General features: G+C 45.4%; 1 protein-coding gene across 1 annotated transcript in view; it reads right to left on the bottom strand.

The window, feature by feature from the left end:
* The window catches only part of LOC124005455 (FRAS1-related extracellular matrix protein 2-like), a 111,056-nt gene that overhangs the window by 48,837 nt on the left and 44,686 nt on the right, over window positions 1-17,533 (bottom strand). The window contains exons 5-6 of the mRNA XM_046314737.1: window positions 13,465-13,611; window positions 2,714-2,944 (exon numbers count right to left, since the gene is read on the bottom strand). Coding sequence (XP_046170693.1) covers window positions 2,714-2,944; window positions 13,465-13,611 — 378 coding nt within the window. The remainder of the gene's footprint in view (window positions 1-2,713; window positions 2,945-13,464; window positions 13,612-17,533) is intronic.

Here is a 17,533-nt window from a genome sequence, read left to right as displayed (position 1 = left end):
ACAGAGCGAGAGAGGCAGTGGGGGTGAGACAGAGCGAGAGAGGCAGTGGGGGTGAGACAGAGCGAGAGAGGCAGTGGGGGTGAGACAGAGCGAGAGAGGCAGTGGGGGGAGACAGAGCGAGAGAGGCAGTGGGGGTGAGACAGAGCGAGAGAGGCAGGGGGTGAGACAGAGCGAGAGAGGCAGGGGGTGAGACAGAGCGAGAGAGGCAGTGGGGGTGAGACAGAGCGAGAGAGGCAGTGGGGGTGAGACAGAGCGAGAGAGTCAGAGGGGGGAGACAAAGAGAGACAAACCCTCACATCCTACTCACTGCGTACGTACTTAATACACAAGCTACGCTGATGAGAAGAGGGTAAAACAATGTGTTAAATATTTCTGTCTGAGTTACAGTATGTTGCTGCTGGTGCTCTGGTCCAGGCTCCTCTCTGAGGGCTTAACAGAGTTCTATAAAGGATGTGTTGACCCAGTGAACAGAGGCAGACTATCAGAACACATAGTCTGCGTCTCAAATGGCACCCTATTCCTTTTATAGTACACTCCCTTTGACCGGAGTCCTATGCAGGTCCTGGTCAAAAGTAGGGCACTATATTGGGAATAGGGCATCATTTATGATCCATCCAGAGGATATGATGTCTAACATCAGTGGTTGGCACAGACAACTACCCAGAAGCCTCTCTAACAGTTGACGCACAGGGACCAATCAGGGAAATACATATACATTTAGTGAATTGTTAATAGGAAAAGTCCAGCTTCCGTACTGTAGACTTTGCATGCGAAGAAGAACAGTAAAAGTGGGCCTGTGTCTTGATTCTGTTAGCAAGCAGAGACCTGTTCAAACCATTGGTCTTTTTTACAGTCTTATAAAGTCACTCCCCCTGTTCTGTCCTCTCCTCTCCTTATCTCTCCTCTCCTCCTTTATTCTGCATAGCATGACTGTGTCTAAGTTACTAGACCTAAGATATATTCCAGAGGCCTACACTAAGAAGTACCTACCTCACATAGACATTTTTATAATATTATCTCTATCACTGTTACGTTTATTCTTCTTAAAACCTATTATTTACTCTAATTGTGAATCTGGATGTCTGTGCTAATAAGGTGCCAGCAGGGCCAGAACTCTCAAAATCCCAACAGTCATACCTGACCAATTACTGACTGACCAGGACACTGGACCAATGGCTCCCTGCCCAGCCCTTTTGTAGACAAGTAGATGTTCTATCTCCTACTCAGGCTGGCAGAACCTTCAAGCTTATAGCCCTTAATACTAGCTCCTGCCAAGGCAGAACATACTTTAAGCTCCAAGCTGACAGGCGTTAATGTGGATAGTTTCTCCCCTCTCTCTCTCTCTGACTAAACTTGAACTCTTCTGAGTTGAAGAGATTCACATTTAAAGGAGCTGCTAGAAACTGGGTCAGTTGTAAGACAAGTCCCAAATGACACCCTATTCCCATAGGGCTCTGGTCAAAAGTAGTGCACTAAAAACGGAATAGGGTGCCATTTGAGAAACAGGCATACTCTGAGAAGCTGGGAGATCATGGAAATCTAAAATAGTATGGTCAGGAAGCAGAATGATATTTTAGTGTGTAATGTTAAAATCTTAATATTGATAGCTGCAAGTTATCATTTCCCTCAAGGGACTAGAGTGTTTTGTGAGACAAACAGTACCATCCTCCATATATTTTAACCAATGTAAGTTGTTGACAGAATATTCCTCCTCTCACACAGAGGGACCCCAGAGGGGGAAGGAGAGGAGAGGCATAATTTATATGTCAATTTTGCAAGAGCTTCCCTCCCTCAGCCTTCCAACTACAGTATCACAGGGGAATGAATGGCTGAGCTGCTGTTTTTAAAAACCTTGTTTGTCTGAACTGTATTTAGATACTTTAACTACGTCACTAATAGCATCCTATTCCCTATGTAGTGCCCTACTTTCGATCAGTACCAATAGGGAATATGGTGTCATTTGGGACACAGGCCTTGTGTAAACAACATGAGAGCCCAGGGAAGGCGCCAGTCTAGTGTTCTCCATCCATACCCTGGACCTGACCCTAACCCTGGGATTCTCCATACCCAATTTAACCGTTTTTGTTCATTTACCTTTCTGGAGAAAATAACTTCCCATATATATTATTGTTGCAGTGTTGCTGATCACTGTATCTAACCTGGGGTTGGAAAACTCCAGAAACCGTCCCAAAATTACCAGGTTTTCCAGAAATCCCGGTTGGAAGATTCCTGGAATCAGGAGTGATTGAGGGAATAAGCAGGAAATGTGGGAATTTTGCAACCTTAATCCAAGTATAACACCCATGTTGGTTTCCATGATGTGACCAATATGATAGTATCCTGTCTCCCTTTACTCAGGCAGGTAGGCTAAACCCAGCTCTAAAACTTGACTCTCATCATGATTTCATGCTGTGGTTATGCTCTGGGGCCAAGCCAGGGATTGATAAAAGGCCGAGAGCAGCTTCACTAACATGAGACACACTAATGAGGCTGAGAAAGGTCCATGTCTTGTTATCCACTGACCTGGATGTTCTCACTTACCTAATATAAAACCCTGCCTCTCCCATAGAGATAACCTCAGACCAATCATCTCTGCTAAGACTGATGAATAACCTACCTGTAGTAATGACTTATAAAGCATTAGTCATTTGAACACTACACTGTTTAGACTGTTAAAACAAGCTACTCTGGATCATGGACCTGTAGTACATACCATCAGCTGGGTCGAGGATCTCCACAGTGCCTGTGTCAGGGAACTCCAGGGCAGCCATGACAGGTTCTGACAGAACAATCTGGAAGGCCTCAGACTGCTCATACACTCCATCCTGCAAGATCCTCACCCTCCATGTAGCCGTGCTCTGACCTGGGTTAAACTGGACCTGCTTCTGGGCTTTACCACGGAAGTCCTTATCCTTCTCCGCCGTACCATCTCTGGTGCCGATGCCTGGGCGAGGAGGGAGGAGATGAGAGAGGGGAGGAGGAGGAAGAGGAAATTATTAGGACCTAGAAGCAATAAACATAAAAAAGTTCTTATAATATGGGATTGAACAATATAAGGTCAAAAGGTAGCATCCAGATATAATAACCAGTCAACAACTGAGAACAGAGCCCAGTCAGAGATGGGGTCAGAGAAGCAGTCAGTGTTAGATGAAGTTGTGATGTGTCAGCTAGCAGATGGCCCTGAAGTGGACCGGGAGGAGGGAGTATGGTAATCACGGAATGGTAATCAGTATGTCTTGACAGCAGAGCCTATTCCCTCTGCTGTCACTCAATCTGGCCCCTAGTGCTCTGGCTGAACACAGAGGACACTGTAATATATGTCAATCTTACCAAGGTCAATTACCTACCATGCCACATTGGGAGATAGTTTTGCTTCCTTTCAAGATAGCTTAATTGTGTCAAGGTTATCTATCTTGTGGGTAAAGCAGAATCAACTTAAAACAAGGTTGTCTATGCAGGTAGTGCAGAAGTATTGGTAGATTGCCATTGTTGTTACTGCCCAGCCTACTGAGTCTAGCCTGCCCAGCTGGCTGGTAATAGTTTGTTCCAGTGTTGTTTGATCAGACCTGCTGTCACAGGGCTGGTGACGATGGCAGGCCTCCTGCTGCTCAGCTAGCTACACAGCCACAATGAAGTGTTACACACACACACGCTCCCTGCGCTAGCTCCCAGCAGGAGGTCCCCGGTAAATAGATGATAGCAGCCAAGCAGACCCCATGGCTGAGCTAGACCAACAAAAATATAAATAAATAATATCAACAAAAAAACAAATACATGAAGAAGCAGATACTTTCCACGCTTCCTCTGAACAGAGACAGAGAGAAAGAGAGAGAAGAGCAAGAGTGAGAAGAGAGAGAAGATAAAAGAGCAAGAGAGAGCGAGAGAGCGAGAGAGAGAGAGAGAGAGAGAGAGAGAGAGAGAGAGAGAGAGAGAGAGAGAGAGAGAGAGAGAGAGAGAGAGAGAGATTCAAGTGAGGAAGAGAAAAGACAACAGTAAAGAGTTTCAACGGTGCACAGATGGAGGCAGAAACGTACGAGTTGGGGTTTTGGACCAAAATTACCATTTCATTCTTTGAAGAAATGAAGGTGAAAGTGAGCTTTGATACGCCTGCATCGAGAAAGGAAATGGGCCCTGTAAGTGTTCTTGGGCTCCTACAGTTCTTGCTCACATGTGTTCATAGATAACGTGGATGAGCTCAACAGAGCCAGGATATTACTGGCAAGATGGCACCAACAGACATGGCAGCTCTGCTTCTAGCTCCTCAGCAACTTTGCAGAATTTTGTTTTTTTTTGTGTGTTATTTCTTACATTATTAGCCCAGAAAGTTTTGTGTGTTATTATATACAGCCGGAAATAACTTTTGTATATCAGAGCGACGGTAACTCACCAGCATTACAAACAGGAATACAACTTTCCCGAATTGGATCCTTTGTTCGTACACCCCAGGGCAATTGAACTTATCCCAGAGGCTGCTCCCAAGACGCCACCGGTGGAGAAGAGGTATTCAGAGAGGACTTCTAGTCAGCCTCTGGAAGCGTGCACACCATCCACCACTTCCGAATATATTACTCGCTAATGTTCAGTCTCTGAACATTAAAGTAGATGAGCTCAGGGCGAGGATCTCCTTCCAGAGAGACATCAGGGACTGTAACGTACTCCGTTTCACGGAATCATTGCTCTCTCCGGATATACTGTCCGCGTCCACACAGCCAGCTGAGTTCTCAGTACATCGCGCAGACAGGAATAAAGAACTCTCCGGGAATAAGAAAGACGGGGTTGTATGTTTCATGATTAACTACTCAGTGTGATTGTGATAACATACAGAAACTCAAGTCCTTTTTTTCACCCGGCCTAGAATACCTCACAATCAAATGCCGACCATGTTACCTCCCAAGATAATTATCTTCGATTATAATCACAGCCGTATATACCCACCCCCCCCCAAGCAGACACATCGATGGCTCTGAACAAACTTTATTTGACTCTTTGCAAACTGGAATCAATTTATCCGGAGGCTGCATTCATATTCATTGTAGCTGGGGATTTTAACAAGGCTAATCTGAAAACAAGACTCCCTAAATTTTATCAGCATATCGATTGCGCAACCAGGGGTGGAAAAACCTTGGATCATTGTTAATCTAACTTCCGCGACGCATATAAGGCCCTGCCCCGCCCTCTTTTCGGAAAAGCTGACCACGACTCCATTTTGTTGATCCCTGCCTACAGACAGAAACTAAAACAAGAGGCTCCCACGCTGAGGTCTGTCCAACGCTGGTCCGACCAAGCTGACTCCACACTCCAAGACTGCTTCCATCACGTGGACTGGGATATGTTTCGTATTGCGTCAGATAACAATATTGATGAATACGCTGATTTGGTGTGCGAGTTCATTAGAACGTGCGTTGAAGATGTCGCTCCCATAGCAACGATTAAAACATTCCCTAACCAGAAACCGTGGATTGATGGAAGCATTCGCGTGAAACTGAAAGTGCGACCACTGCTTTTAATCAGGGCAAGGTGACTAGTAACATGACCGAATACAAACAGTGCAGCTATTCCCTCCGCAAGGCTATCAAACAAGCTAAGCGTCAGTACAGAGACAAAGTAGAATCTAAATTCAACGGCTCAGACAAGAGGCATGTGGCAGGGTCTACAGTCAATCACGGACTACAAGAAGAAATCCAGCCCAGTCATGGACCAGGATGTCTTGCTCCCAGGCAGACTAAATAACTTTTTTGCCCGCTTTGAGGACAATACAATGCCACTGACACGGCCTGCAACGAAAACATGTGGACTCTCCTTCACTGCAGCCGAGGTGAGTAAGACATTTAAACGTGTTAACCCTCGCAAGGCTGCAGGCCCAGGCGGCATCCCCAGCCGCGCCCTCAGAGCATGCGCAGACCAGCTGGCCGGTGTGTTTACGGACATATTCAATCAATCCCTATACCAGTCTGCTGTTCCCACATGCTTCAAGAGGGCCACCATTGTTCCTGTTCCCAAGAAAGCTAAGGTAACTGAGCTAAACAACTGCCGCCCCGTAGCACTCACTTCCGTCATCATGAAGTGCTTTGAGGGACTAGTCAAGGACCATATCACCTCCACCCTACCTGACACCCTAGAGTCTAGGGCCTAGACCCACTCCAATTTGCTTACCGCCCAAATAGGTCCACAGACGATGAAATCTCAACCACACTGCACACTGCCCTAACCCATCTGGACAAGAGGAATACCTATGTGAGAATGCTGTTCATCGACTACAGCTCGGCATTCAACACCATAGTACCCTCCAAGCTCCAAGCTCGACCCTGGGTCTCGACCCCGCCCTGTGCAACTGGGTACTGGACTTCCTGACGGGCCGCCCCCAGGTGGTGAGGGTAGGCAACAACATCTCCACCCCGCTGATCCTCAACACTGGGGCCCTACAAGGGTGCGTTCTGAGCCCTCTCCTGTACTCCCTGTTCACCCACGACTGCGTGGCCACGCACGCCTCCAAATCAATCATCAAGTTTGCGGACGACACAACAGTGGTAGGCTTGATTACCAACAACGACGAGACGGCCTACAGGGAGGAGGTGAGGGCCCTCGGAGTGTGGTGTCAGGAAAATAACCTCACACTCAACGTCAACAAAACTAAGGAGATGATTGTGGACTTCAGGAAACAGCAGAGGGAACACCCCCCTATCCACATCGATGGAACAGTAGTGGAGAGGGTAGCAAGTTTTAAGTTCCTCGGCATACACATCACAGACAAACTGAATTGGTCCACTCACACAGACAGCATCGTGAAGAAGGCGCAGCAGCGCCTCTTCAACCTACGGAGGCTGAAGAAATTCGGCTTGTCACCAAAAGCACTCACAAACTTCTACAGATGCACAATCGAGAGCATCCTGGCGGGCTGTATCACCGCCTGGTACGGCAACTGCTCCACCCACAACCGTAAGGCTCTCCAGAGGGTAGTGAGGTCTGCACAATGTGTCACCGGGGCAAACTTCCTGCCCTCCAGGACACCTACACCACCCGATGTTACAGGAAGGCCATAAAGATCATCAACCACCCGAGCCACTGCCTGTTCACCCCGCTATCATCCAGAAGGCGAGGTCAGTACAGGTGCATCAAAGCTGGGACCGAGAGACTGAAAAACAGCTTCTATCTCAAGGCCATCAGACTGTTAAACAGCCACCACTAACATTGAGTGGCTGCTGCCAACACACTGACACTGACACTGACTCAACTCCAGCCACTTTAATAATGGGAATTGATGGGAAATGTAAATATATCACTTGCCACTTTAAACAATGCTACCTAATATAATGTTTACATACCCTACATTATTCATCTCATATGTATACGTATATACTGTACTCTATATCATCGACTGCATCCTTATGTAATACATGTATCACTAGCCACTTTAACTATGCCATTTTGTTTACATACTCATCTCATATGTATATACTGTACTCGATACCATCTACTGTATCTTGCCTATGCTGCTCTGTACCATCACTCATTCATATATCTTTATGTACATATTCTTTATCCCCTTACACTGTGTATAAGACAGTAGTTTTGGAATTGTAAGTTAGATTACTTGTTGGTTATTACTGCATTGTCGGAACTAGAAGCACAAGCATTTCGCTACACTCGCATTAATATCTGCTAACCATGTGTATGTGACAAATAAACTTTGATTTGATTTGACATATCCTGAGACCGCATTTATTATAGCTGGGGATTTTAACCAAGCAAATTTGAGGAAAATGATACCGAAGTTCTATCAACAGATTGACTGTAGTACACTCGACTGCTACTCCAACTTCCGGGATGCCTACAAGGCCCTCACCCGCTCTCACTTCGACAAATAAGATCATGACTCCATTTTGCACATCCCTTCCAATAGGCAGAAACCCAAACAGGAAGTACCTGTGTTAAGGTCTATTCAACGCTGGTCTGACCAATCGGAATCCATGGTTACACTGACACGGTGACTGAGTCCATCAGGAAGTGTATACCGGATGTTGTTCCCACTGTGACTATTAACCAGTTGGATATAGGGGGCGCTATTTTCATTTTTGGATGAAAAACGTTCCCGTTTTAAACAAAATATTTTGTCACGAAAAGATGCTCGACTATGCATATAATTGACAGCTTTGGATAGAAAACACTGACGTTTCCAAAACTGCAATGATATTGTCTGTGAGTGCCACAGAACTGATGTTACAGAAAAAACCCAGATAAAAATCCAAATCAGGAATTGCTGCATTTTTTGAAACCGCCTCATGGCAATGACTCCTTATATGGCTGTGGAGGAGCAAGTAGTCAGCTTACGTTTTCCACGTTTTCCCCAAGGTGTCTGCAGCATTGTGACGTATTTGTCGGCATATAATATAATAATATAATATATGCCATTTAGCAGACGCTTTTATCCAAAGCGACTTACAGTCATGTGTGCATACATTCTACGTATGGGTGGTCCCGGGAATCGAAACCACTACCCTGGCGTTACAAGCGCCATGCTCTACCAACTGAGCTACAGAAGGACCACCCATACAAATAATATTTTTTGTAAAAACGGAACATCTAACTGAGAGTCTCCTCATTGAAAACATCTGAAGTTCTTCAAAGGTAAATGATTTTATTTGAATTCTTTTCTGGTTTTTGTGAAAATGTTGCATGCTGAAAGAGAGGCATAATCCTATACTAGACTATCAATACTGTTACACAAATGCTTGTTTAGCTATGGTTCAAAAGCATATTTTGAAAATCTGAGATGACAGTGTTGTTAACAAAAGGCTAAGCTTGAGAGCAAATAGATTAATTTAATTTCATTTGCGATTTTCATGAATAGTTAACGTTGTGTTATGCTAATGAACTTGCAGATAGATTTACACAATCCTGGATACAGGTTTTTTTTCGTAGCTAAACGTGATGCAGAAAACGGAGCGAATTTGTCCTAAACAAATAATCTTTCAGGAAAAACTGAACATTTGCTATCTGAGAGTCTCCTCATTGAAAACATCCGAAGTTCTTCAAAGGTAAATTATTTTATTTGAATGCTTTTGTGGTTTTTGTGAAAATGTTGCCTGCTGAATGCTAACGCAAAATGCTATGTTAGCTATCAATACTGTTACACAAATGATTGTTTTGCAATGGTTGAGAAGCATATTTTGAAAATTTGAGATGACAGTGTTGTTAACAAAAGGCTAAACTTGAGAGCAAATAGATTAATTTCATTTCATTTGCGATTTTCATGAATAGTTAACGTTGCGTTATGGTAATGAGCTTGAGGCTGTAGTCACGATACCGGATCCGGGATGGCTCGACGCAAGAAGTTAAGGTCCTGGAGTGGCCTAGCCAGTCTCCAGTCCTTAATCCCATAGACAATCTGTGGAGGGAGCTGAAGGTTCGAGTTGCCAAACGTCAGCCTCGGGAAACTTAATGACTTGGAGAAGATCTGCAAAGAGGAGTGGGACAAAATCCCTCCTGAGATGTGTGCAAACCTGGTGGCCAACTACAAGAAACGTCTGACCTCTGTGATTGCCAACAAGGGTTTTGTCATGTTTTGCAGAGGGGTCAAATACTTATTTCCCTCATTAAATTTATAACATTTTTGACATGCATTTTTCTGGATTTTTGTTGTTGTTATTCTGTCTCTCACTGTTCAAATAAACCTACCATTGAAATGATACACTGATAATTTCTTTGTCAGTGGGCAAACATACAAAATCAGCAGGGGATCAAATACTTTTTTCCCCTCACTGTATGTGTAGAAGGAAGGAGCACAGTTGGCTCCCTAACTCTGTCTGAATCCCAAATGAAACCCTATCCCCTACATAGTAGTTGGTGGTTGTAGATTTCCCTCTAGTGGTGTGGGGGCTGTGCTTTGGCAAAGTGGGTGGGGTTATATCCTTCCTGTTTGGCCCTGTCCGGGGGTGTCCTCGGATGGGGCCACAGTGTCTCCTGACCCCTCCTGTCTCAGCCTCCAGTATTTATGCTGCAGTAGTTTATGTGTCGGGGGGGCTAGGGTCAGTTTGTTTATCTGGAATACTTCTCCTGTCCTATTCGGTGTCCTGTGTAAATCTAAGTGTGCGTTCTCTAATTCTCTCCTTCTCTCCTTCTTTCTCTCTCTCGGAGGACCTGAGCCCTAGAACCATGCCCCAGGACTACCTGACATGATGACTCCTTGCTGTCCCCAGTCCACCTGGCCATGCTGCTGCTCCAGTTTCAACTGGCCTGGGCCCTAGGACCATGTCCCAGGACTACCTGACATGAGGACTCCTTGCTGTCCCCAGTCCACCTGGCCATGCTCCTGCTCCAGTTTCAACTGTTCTGCCTTACTATTATTCAACCATGCTGGTCATTTATGAACATTTGAACATCTTGGCCACGTTCTGTTATAATCTCCACCCGGCACAGCCAGAAGAGGACTGGCCACCCCACATATGCTCTCTCTAATTCTCTCTTTCTTTCTCTCTCTCGGAGGACCTGAGCCCTAGGACCGTGCCCCAGGACTACCTGACATGATGGCTCCTTGCTGTCCCCAGTCCACCTGACTGTGCTGCTGCTCCAGTTTCAACTGTTCTGCCTTATTATTATTTGACCATGCTGGTCATTTATGAACATTTGAACATCTTGGTCATTTTCTGTTATAATCTCTACCCGGCACAGCCAGAAGAGGACTGGCCACCCCACATAGCCCGGTTCCTCTCTAGGTTTCTTCCTAGGTTTTGGCCTTTCTAGGGAGTTTTTCCTAGCCACCGTGCTTTTACACCTGCATTGTTTGCTGTTTGGGGTTTTAGGCTGGGTTTCTGTACAGCACTTTGAGATATCAGCTGATGTACGAAGGGCTATATAAATAAATTTGATTTGATTTGATTTGATAGTTCACTACTTTTTACCAGAACCCTATATGGGTTCTGGTCAAAACTAGTGTACTATATAGGGAATAGGATGCTATTTGGGAAGCAGGCTCTGTCTCTCACACAACAGAAGGAGGACTACAGCGCCCTGATCCCAGCAGCAGCTCTAGGCTGACATGTTTAGCTTATAAAGCAGCAGGCTAGCTCTACATAGATGCTAGACTATCACTGCCCGTGATGCACACGACGCTACCGAACGCCTCACAACGTCCAATAAAAGAACCAGGCGTCCAGTTAAAAGTAGTGCACTATATAAGGAATAGGGTGCCATTTCAGACGCATCCTAGGTCTTGTCATCAGGGCTGGGATGGAGCAGATATCCGCTGTCTCCTCTCTGTGTGAAGCACCCAGGCAGATGGGTAGTGGATCTGTCAGACTGATCTGAACCCTGTGAGCCTGCTTCATCTGAAGGTTTGGCTTTTTCTTTCTGTCTCCCTCTATCCTTTAAAGTTTGAGATCCATTAAACACATTAAGGAGCAGAAAAGAATGTCAGTGTCCTGTGTGTGCTTCTGGAGGTGTTCCTAAATGCACCCTATTCCCTATATAGTGGCCTACCATAGGTCTCTGGTTAAAAGTAGTGCACTATGTAGGGAATAGGGTGCCATTTGGGATGCATCCCAAATATCTCCTGTTCTGTTCTGCCTAACCTCATATAAGCATGGAGAGACAAGCCTTTCACTGATGCAATGATGTTCATCTGAGAAATATATCAATATACTCTCAAATACTATCACATTTAGGGGAGTACCGTAGAAATCTTTTTAAATATCTTTTAAAAACAGCTTCAGAAGTTTCCACTGTATGGAATTTAGTTATCTAAAGGGTGATATACCCCTCTTCGTTGTGTTCTTCAAGAAAAAGATTCTTCCTTAGTTCCTTTACATTAATTGTCTTTTGAAGAGGGCAGTCTAATGGTCATATTATTTGTATATCATCTGCGTATTTGTGCATATTATCTGCATACCCACTGAGGGAGAGCGAGATCATTAGCTAGCAGAGACACAGGGCTGCTTCCAAATTGGTACTCTATTCCATATATAATGCTGTACATTAGACCAGAGCCCTGTGGCCAACAATGGGCCCTGGTCAAAAGTAGTGCAATATATAGAGAATATTTCGGGCCATTTGGGATGCACACAGGAACAATGTAACACACCACAGCCTCAAAGCTAGCAAAGACACAGTGAGACACAGCTGGGGACAACTCAGTACACCCATCTGATCTGACCTCACACTTCAGCTATTCAAACTAGCATAACTTTATTGACGTCCCGAACATATAGCGATTCCAGACAAAAACAATGAAAACCATACCAGTGGTGCCAGTAGTAGTCAGCCATAAAATCTTTGTTATAAACCCTGTGTATAAACTTGTGTTATAAAACTAAGGTTTACTTTTGTTATAAACCCTGTGTATAAACTTTGTGATATAAAACTATGGTTTACTGTTGTTATACACCCTGTGTATAAACTTTGTGATATAAAACTATGGTTTACTGTTGTTATACACCCTGTGTATAAACTTTGTGTTATAAACTAAGGTTTACTGTTGTTATAAACCCTGTGTATAAACTTTGTGATATAAAACTATGGTTTACGGTTGTTATAAACCCTGTGTATAAACTTTGTGATATAAAACTATGGTTTACTGTTGTTATAAACCCTGTGTATAAACTTTGTGATATAAAACTATGGTTTACTGTTGTTATAAACCCTGTGTATAAACTTTGTGTTATAAACTAAGGTTTACTGTTATTATAAACCCTGTGTATAAACTTTGTGATATAAAACTATGGTTTACTGTTGTTATAAACCCTGTGAATAAACTTTGTGATATAAAACTATGGTTTACTGTCCCATCTTTTGTTGCACTGTGTTTACTCCCTATTCTGGTCCGGGACAGTAAAATTTAAGGAATGTTCACAGAGAGAGGCGTCTAACTCGGCAACAGCGGGCGTCTTTCTGACGACCACCAACTCTGCGTAACCTCTCCCGTGAGCCCTTGCTGTCCCCAGGAGGGTCGTCCTGTCTGATTGGCTAAAATAACAAATCCCGCCCCGAGGAGAGGAGTCAGGGGTGAAAGGCTGTTTACTGTATGACCCTGAAGTTCTGTCCCTCCCCTGCTCTGTCTGAGTCAAGAGATTGGCCCTCCATTATTCTTGGTGTGTGTCCCAAATGGCACCTTTCTATTTGATCTCCAAGGCAATGTCCCAAATGGCATATAGAGTGCACTACTTTTGTCAGGACATCCATTAACATCCCCTTCCTTTAGAATATGTGAAAATTGGACAAGGAGTGATTGGACCATGAGCGACAGTTGGCTCTTAGATCTAGGGGCAGGTGACGTCACTGGGCCATGCTAACTCAGCCATCCGCTACATGAACATGACAGGCAGAAAAGCTATGGAGCTTCCCTGGAGGGATAGAGCCAAGGATGTCATGATGATGTCTATGGATGTACTGACTCTGATGGGAATAGAGTGCCATTCAGGACACAGACAATGTGCATAATGAGGAGTATAATTAGAAGGTAGTTTGACTCACTGACAAAGGATGTCTCTCCCAGGTATCCTCGTCGTTTGAGGACCACCTCCAGGTACTTGGCCTCCTCGTCCACCACATAGTACTCCTTCTCCAGGGAGACCCAGGCCCAGTTCAGCCTGAACACCTGGTTCTTCAGCCTGTTGCCTCCTAAACACACACACACAGAACCTAATTATCAGCACCCTCAGAAACGATCACTTCACAATGAGTCTCACCTAACAGACACTTTCATCCAAAGTGACAGTACAGTGAGTACAGGAAACACACACACACGTACATATGTGGATGTTTGTCTTTGTAAACAACAACAGTCAACAACAACAAAAATGAAGATCGACATGAGAGGGAATTCATTCAGCGCCAGAAGCAGTTAAGCTTCTGAACACATTATTTGCACTTCAAAACATTTATAATGGAAAAGCTGTTTGTTTTCAGGACATGTTCCTATCTCAAAATCTTTTCATCCGAGTAATTTCACGGTGGTATTATGGGTACCTGTAGGACAGCTAGACTCCCTGCCTATATTTGGTGGGAGGCATATGTATCAGCACAAACACACTCGCATGCACACAAGAACAGGCAAACACACACACACAGCCACAGTATATTCAGTGGGAGTTATCAGTGCAGAGGAGGAAGTATAAAGTAGAAGGTTTAATTGGCTTCATAGTAATTAAGAGATAAAGGTTAGTCTGTGTGTGTGTGGGTTGTTTTATCAGTCCTGTTTGAAGTGGAATTCAAAGCTCTGTATTCCTGGAGGGCAGCACTGCCTGTTACCATACTGACCACGGAGAGAGCAACACCACACACAGACATCAAACACACACACAAAATGACAAGTCATAGCATGTAGACGCTTACACGCGCACGCACACATACTATTGGCATGAAAGGCAGGTTTATAACAGTGGCTCCAAGCACCTCAGCCTAAACAGTGTGAAATGAGGGATGACGGGAATGAAGGGAGAAAATGGAGAGGAGGGAGATAAAGAGATGAAGGGAGAGGAGGAGATGGAGAGATGAAGGGAGAGGAGGGAGAATGAGAGATGAAGGGAGAGGAGGAAATGGAGAGATGAAGGGAGAGGAGGAGATGGAGAGATGAAGGGAGAGGAGGGAGAATGAGAGATGAAGGGAGAGGAGGAAATGGAGAGATGAAGGGAGAGGAGGGAGAATGAGAGATGAAGGGAGAGGAGGAAATGGAGAGATGAAGGGAGAGGAGGAGATGGAGAGATGAAGGGAGAGGAGATGGAGAGATGAAGGGAGAGGAGGAGATGGAGAGATGAAGGGAGAGGAGGAGATGGAGAGATGAAGGGAGAGGAGGAGATGGAGAGGAGGAGATGGAGAGGAGGAGATGGAGAGGAGGAAATGGAGAGATGAAGGGAGCGGAGGGAGATGAAGAGATGAAGGGAGAGGAGGAGATGGAGAGATGAAGGGAGAGGAGGAGATGGAGAGATGAAGGGAGAGGAGGAGATGGAGAGATGAAGGGAGAGGAGGAGATGGAGAGATGAAGGGAGAGGAGGAGATGGAGAGGAGGAGATGGAGAGATGAAGGGAGAGGAGGAGATGGAGAGGAGGAGATGGAGAGATGAAGGGAGAGGAGGAGATGGAGAGATGAAGGGAGAGGAGGGAGAATGAGAGATGAAGGGAGAGGAGGAAATGGAGAGGAGGAAATGGAGAGATGAAGGGAGAGGAGGAGATGGAGAGATGAAGGGAGTGTAGGAGATGGAGGATTAAAGGGAGAGGAGGGAAATTAAGAGAGGATGGGAGAGGAGGGATGAAGGTAGAGGAGGAGATGGAGAGATGAAGGGAGAGGAGGGATGAAGGGAGAGGAGGAGATGGAGGATTAAAGGGAGAGGAGGGAAATTAAGAGAGGATGGTAGAGGAGGGATGAAGGTAGAGGAGGGAGACAGACCCATGTGTTTCTACAGTACAGCTGGCAGATGTGAGGTGGGAGGAATGAAAGAGTGAAAGAGAAACTACATGGCGGGTCTGAATCTGAGTTCCAAATGGCTTCTCATTGCCTATATTCATCACATTCTAATACGGACTTCGAAGCCAGTTCCACTGCTTTTTTAAATTTGGTTTCCCTCTAATCAGGGACTAAATTAGACCTGGGACACTAGGTGGGTAATGAATTACCAGGTAAAACAGAAAGCCCTATGTGCCCCCAGTCAAAAGTAGTCCATTATATAGGGAATGGGGTGCCATTTGGGACACATATTGTTCTGAGGCCCTAACCCCCCAGTCCCCTCTCTCCTCTCCTTCATTCTGCCCTTCCCCCTGACAACCCTTCCCCCAGTTGTCATGGTCAGTAAATCTGTCATGTCCAGTCGACCACTCTGCTATGTAGCTTTGTGTGTGTGTGTGTGTGTGTGTGTGTGTGTGTGTGTGTGTGTGTGTGTGTGTGTGTGTGTGTGTGTGTGTGTGTGTGTGTGTGTGTGTGTGTGTGTGTGTGTGTGTGTGTGTGTGTGTGTGTGTGTGTGTGTGTGTGTGTGTGTAGAAGGGCATGTAGCATGGTGAGTGAGTGGAACCGTGGCCTATACTGCACCTGTTCATTGCTGTTTCATGTGATCTAATAGACTAACACACATTCCCTTACCTGGACTTTAATAGGACTTAAACATGTGACACCAGAAGAGGAACAACACTAGGTCATACCAGGGTCAGCAGAGCAAACACACAGTAGAGGGCAGGAGACAAAGAATAACTTAGAAATGGTTGTTTTTCGTTCACAACTAAACTCAGACACGTATTAACTCATCCTGAATCTGTCAAGGAGACTCGGTGGAAGAAAACTAAATAAAGTGGAGATGATGAGGATACGGCTGAACTAACTGAAGGGCTGCCAGTTTCCTGGCTCATCTTCAAAGTCTGATTGTTTCCACGGTAATGGGTGGGTATGTCATGTTTTGTCTTATATTGTCTTGTCATTTTGCTTTTCCTTCTGTTCGTTTTCCCCCTGCTGGTCTTTTTAGGTTCGTTCCCCTTTTTCTCTCTCCCTTCCTCTCTCTCTTCTCTCTATCGTTCCGTTCCTGCTCCCAGCTGTTCCTATTCCCCTAATCAATCATTTAGTCTTCCCACACCTGTTCCCTATCTTTTCCCCTGATTAGAGTCCCTATTTCTCCCCTTGTTTTCCGTTTCTGTCCTGTCGGATCGTTGTATATTGTTCACCGTGCTGTGTCTTTGTATCGCCCTGTCGTGTCGTGTTTCCCTCAGATGCTGCGTGGTGAGCAGGTGTCTGAGTCTGCTACGGTCAAGTGCCTTCCCGAGGCAACCTGCAGTTTATTATCGAGTCTCCAGTCAGTTCTCGTGATTACGAGTGAAATTGTTTTTATGCTTTATTTACCGCTCCGATTTGTCTAGGAGTATTGCTATTTCCTTAAACTGGATTAAAGACTCTGTTTTCGCCAAGTCGCTTTTGGGTCCTCATTCACCTGCATAACAGAACGATCCGACCAAGGAATGGACCCAGCGACTACAGACGCTCGTAACACTGCCGTCGAGATCCAAGGAGCCATGCTCGGCAGACACGAGCAGGAATTGTCTGCTGCTCGTCATGCCATGGAGAACCTGGCCGCTCAGGTTTCCGACCTCTCTGGACAGTTCCAGAGTCTTCGTCTCGTGCCACCTGTTACTTCCTGGTCTGCCGAGCCTCCGGAACCTAGGGTTAATAACCCACCTTGCTACTCCGGGCAGCCCAAGGAGTGCCGCTCCTTTCTCACCCAGTGTGATATTGTGTTCTCTCTCCAACCCAACACATACTCTAGAGAGAGAGCTCGGGTTGCTTACGTCATTTCACTCCTTACTGGCCGGGCTCGAGAGTGGGGCACAGCTATCTGGGAGGCAAGGGCTGATTGTTCAAACAATTACCAGAACTTTAAAGAGGAGATGATTCGGGTTTTTGACCGTTCAGTTTTTGGTAGGGAGGCTTCTAGGGCCCTGGCTTCCCTATGCCAAGGTGATCGATCCATAACGGATTACTCTATAGAGTTTCGCACTCTTGCTGCCTCTAGTGACTGGAACGAGCCGGCGCTGCTCGCTCGTTTTCTGGAGGGACTCCATGCAGTGGT

This window comes from Oncorhynchus gorbuscha, linkage group LG19 (genome assembly GCF_021184085.1).
Source record: "Oncorhynchus gorbuscha isolate QuinsamMale2020 ecotype Even-year linkage group LG19, OgorEven_v1.0, whole genome shotgun sequence".
In the NCBI taxonomy this organism is placed as follows: Eukaryota; Metazoa; Chordata; class Actinopteri; order Salmoniformes; family Salmonidae; genus Oncorhynchus; species Oncorhynchus gorbuscha.
The sequence above is the reverse complement of the archived record's forward strand: the minus strand, read 5'-3'. Positions and strand labels throughout refer to the sequence as shown.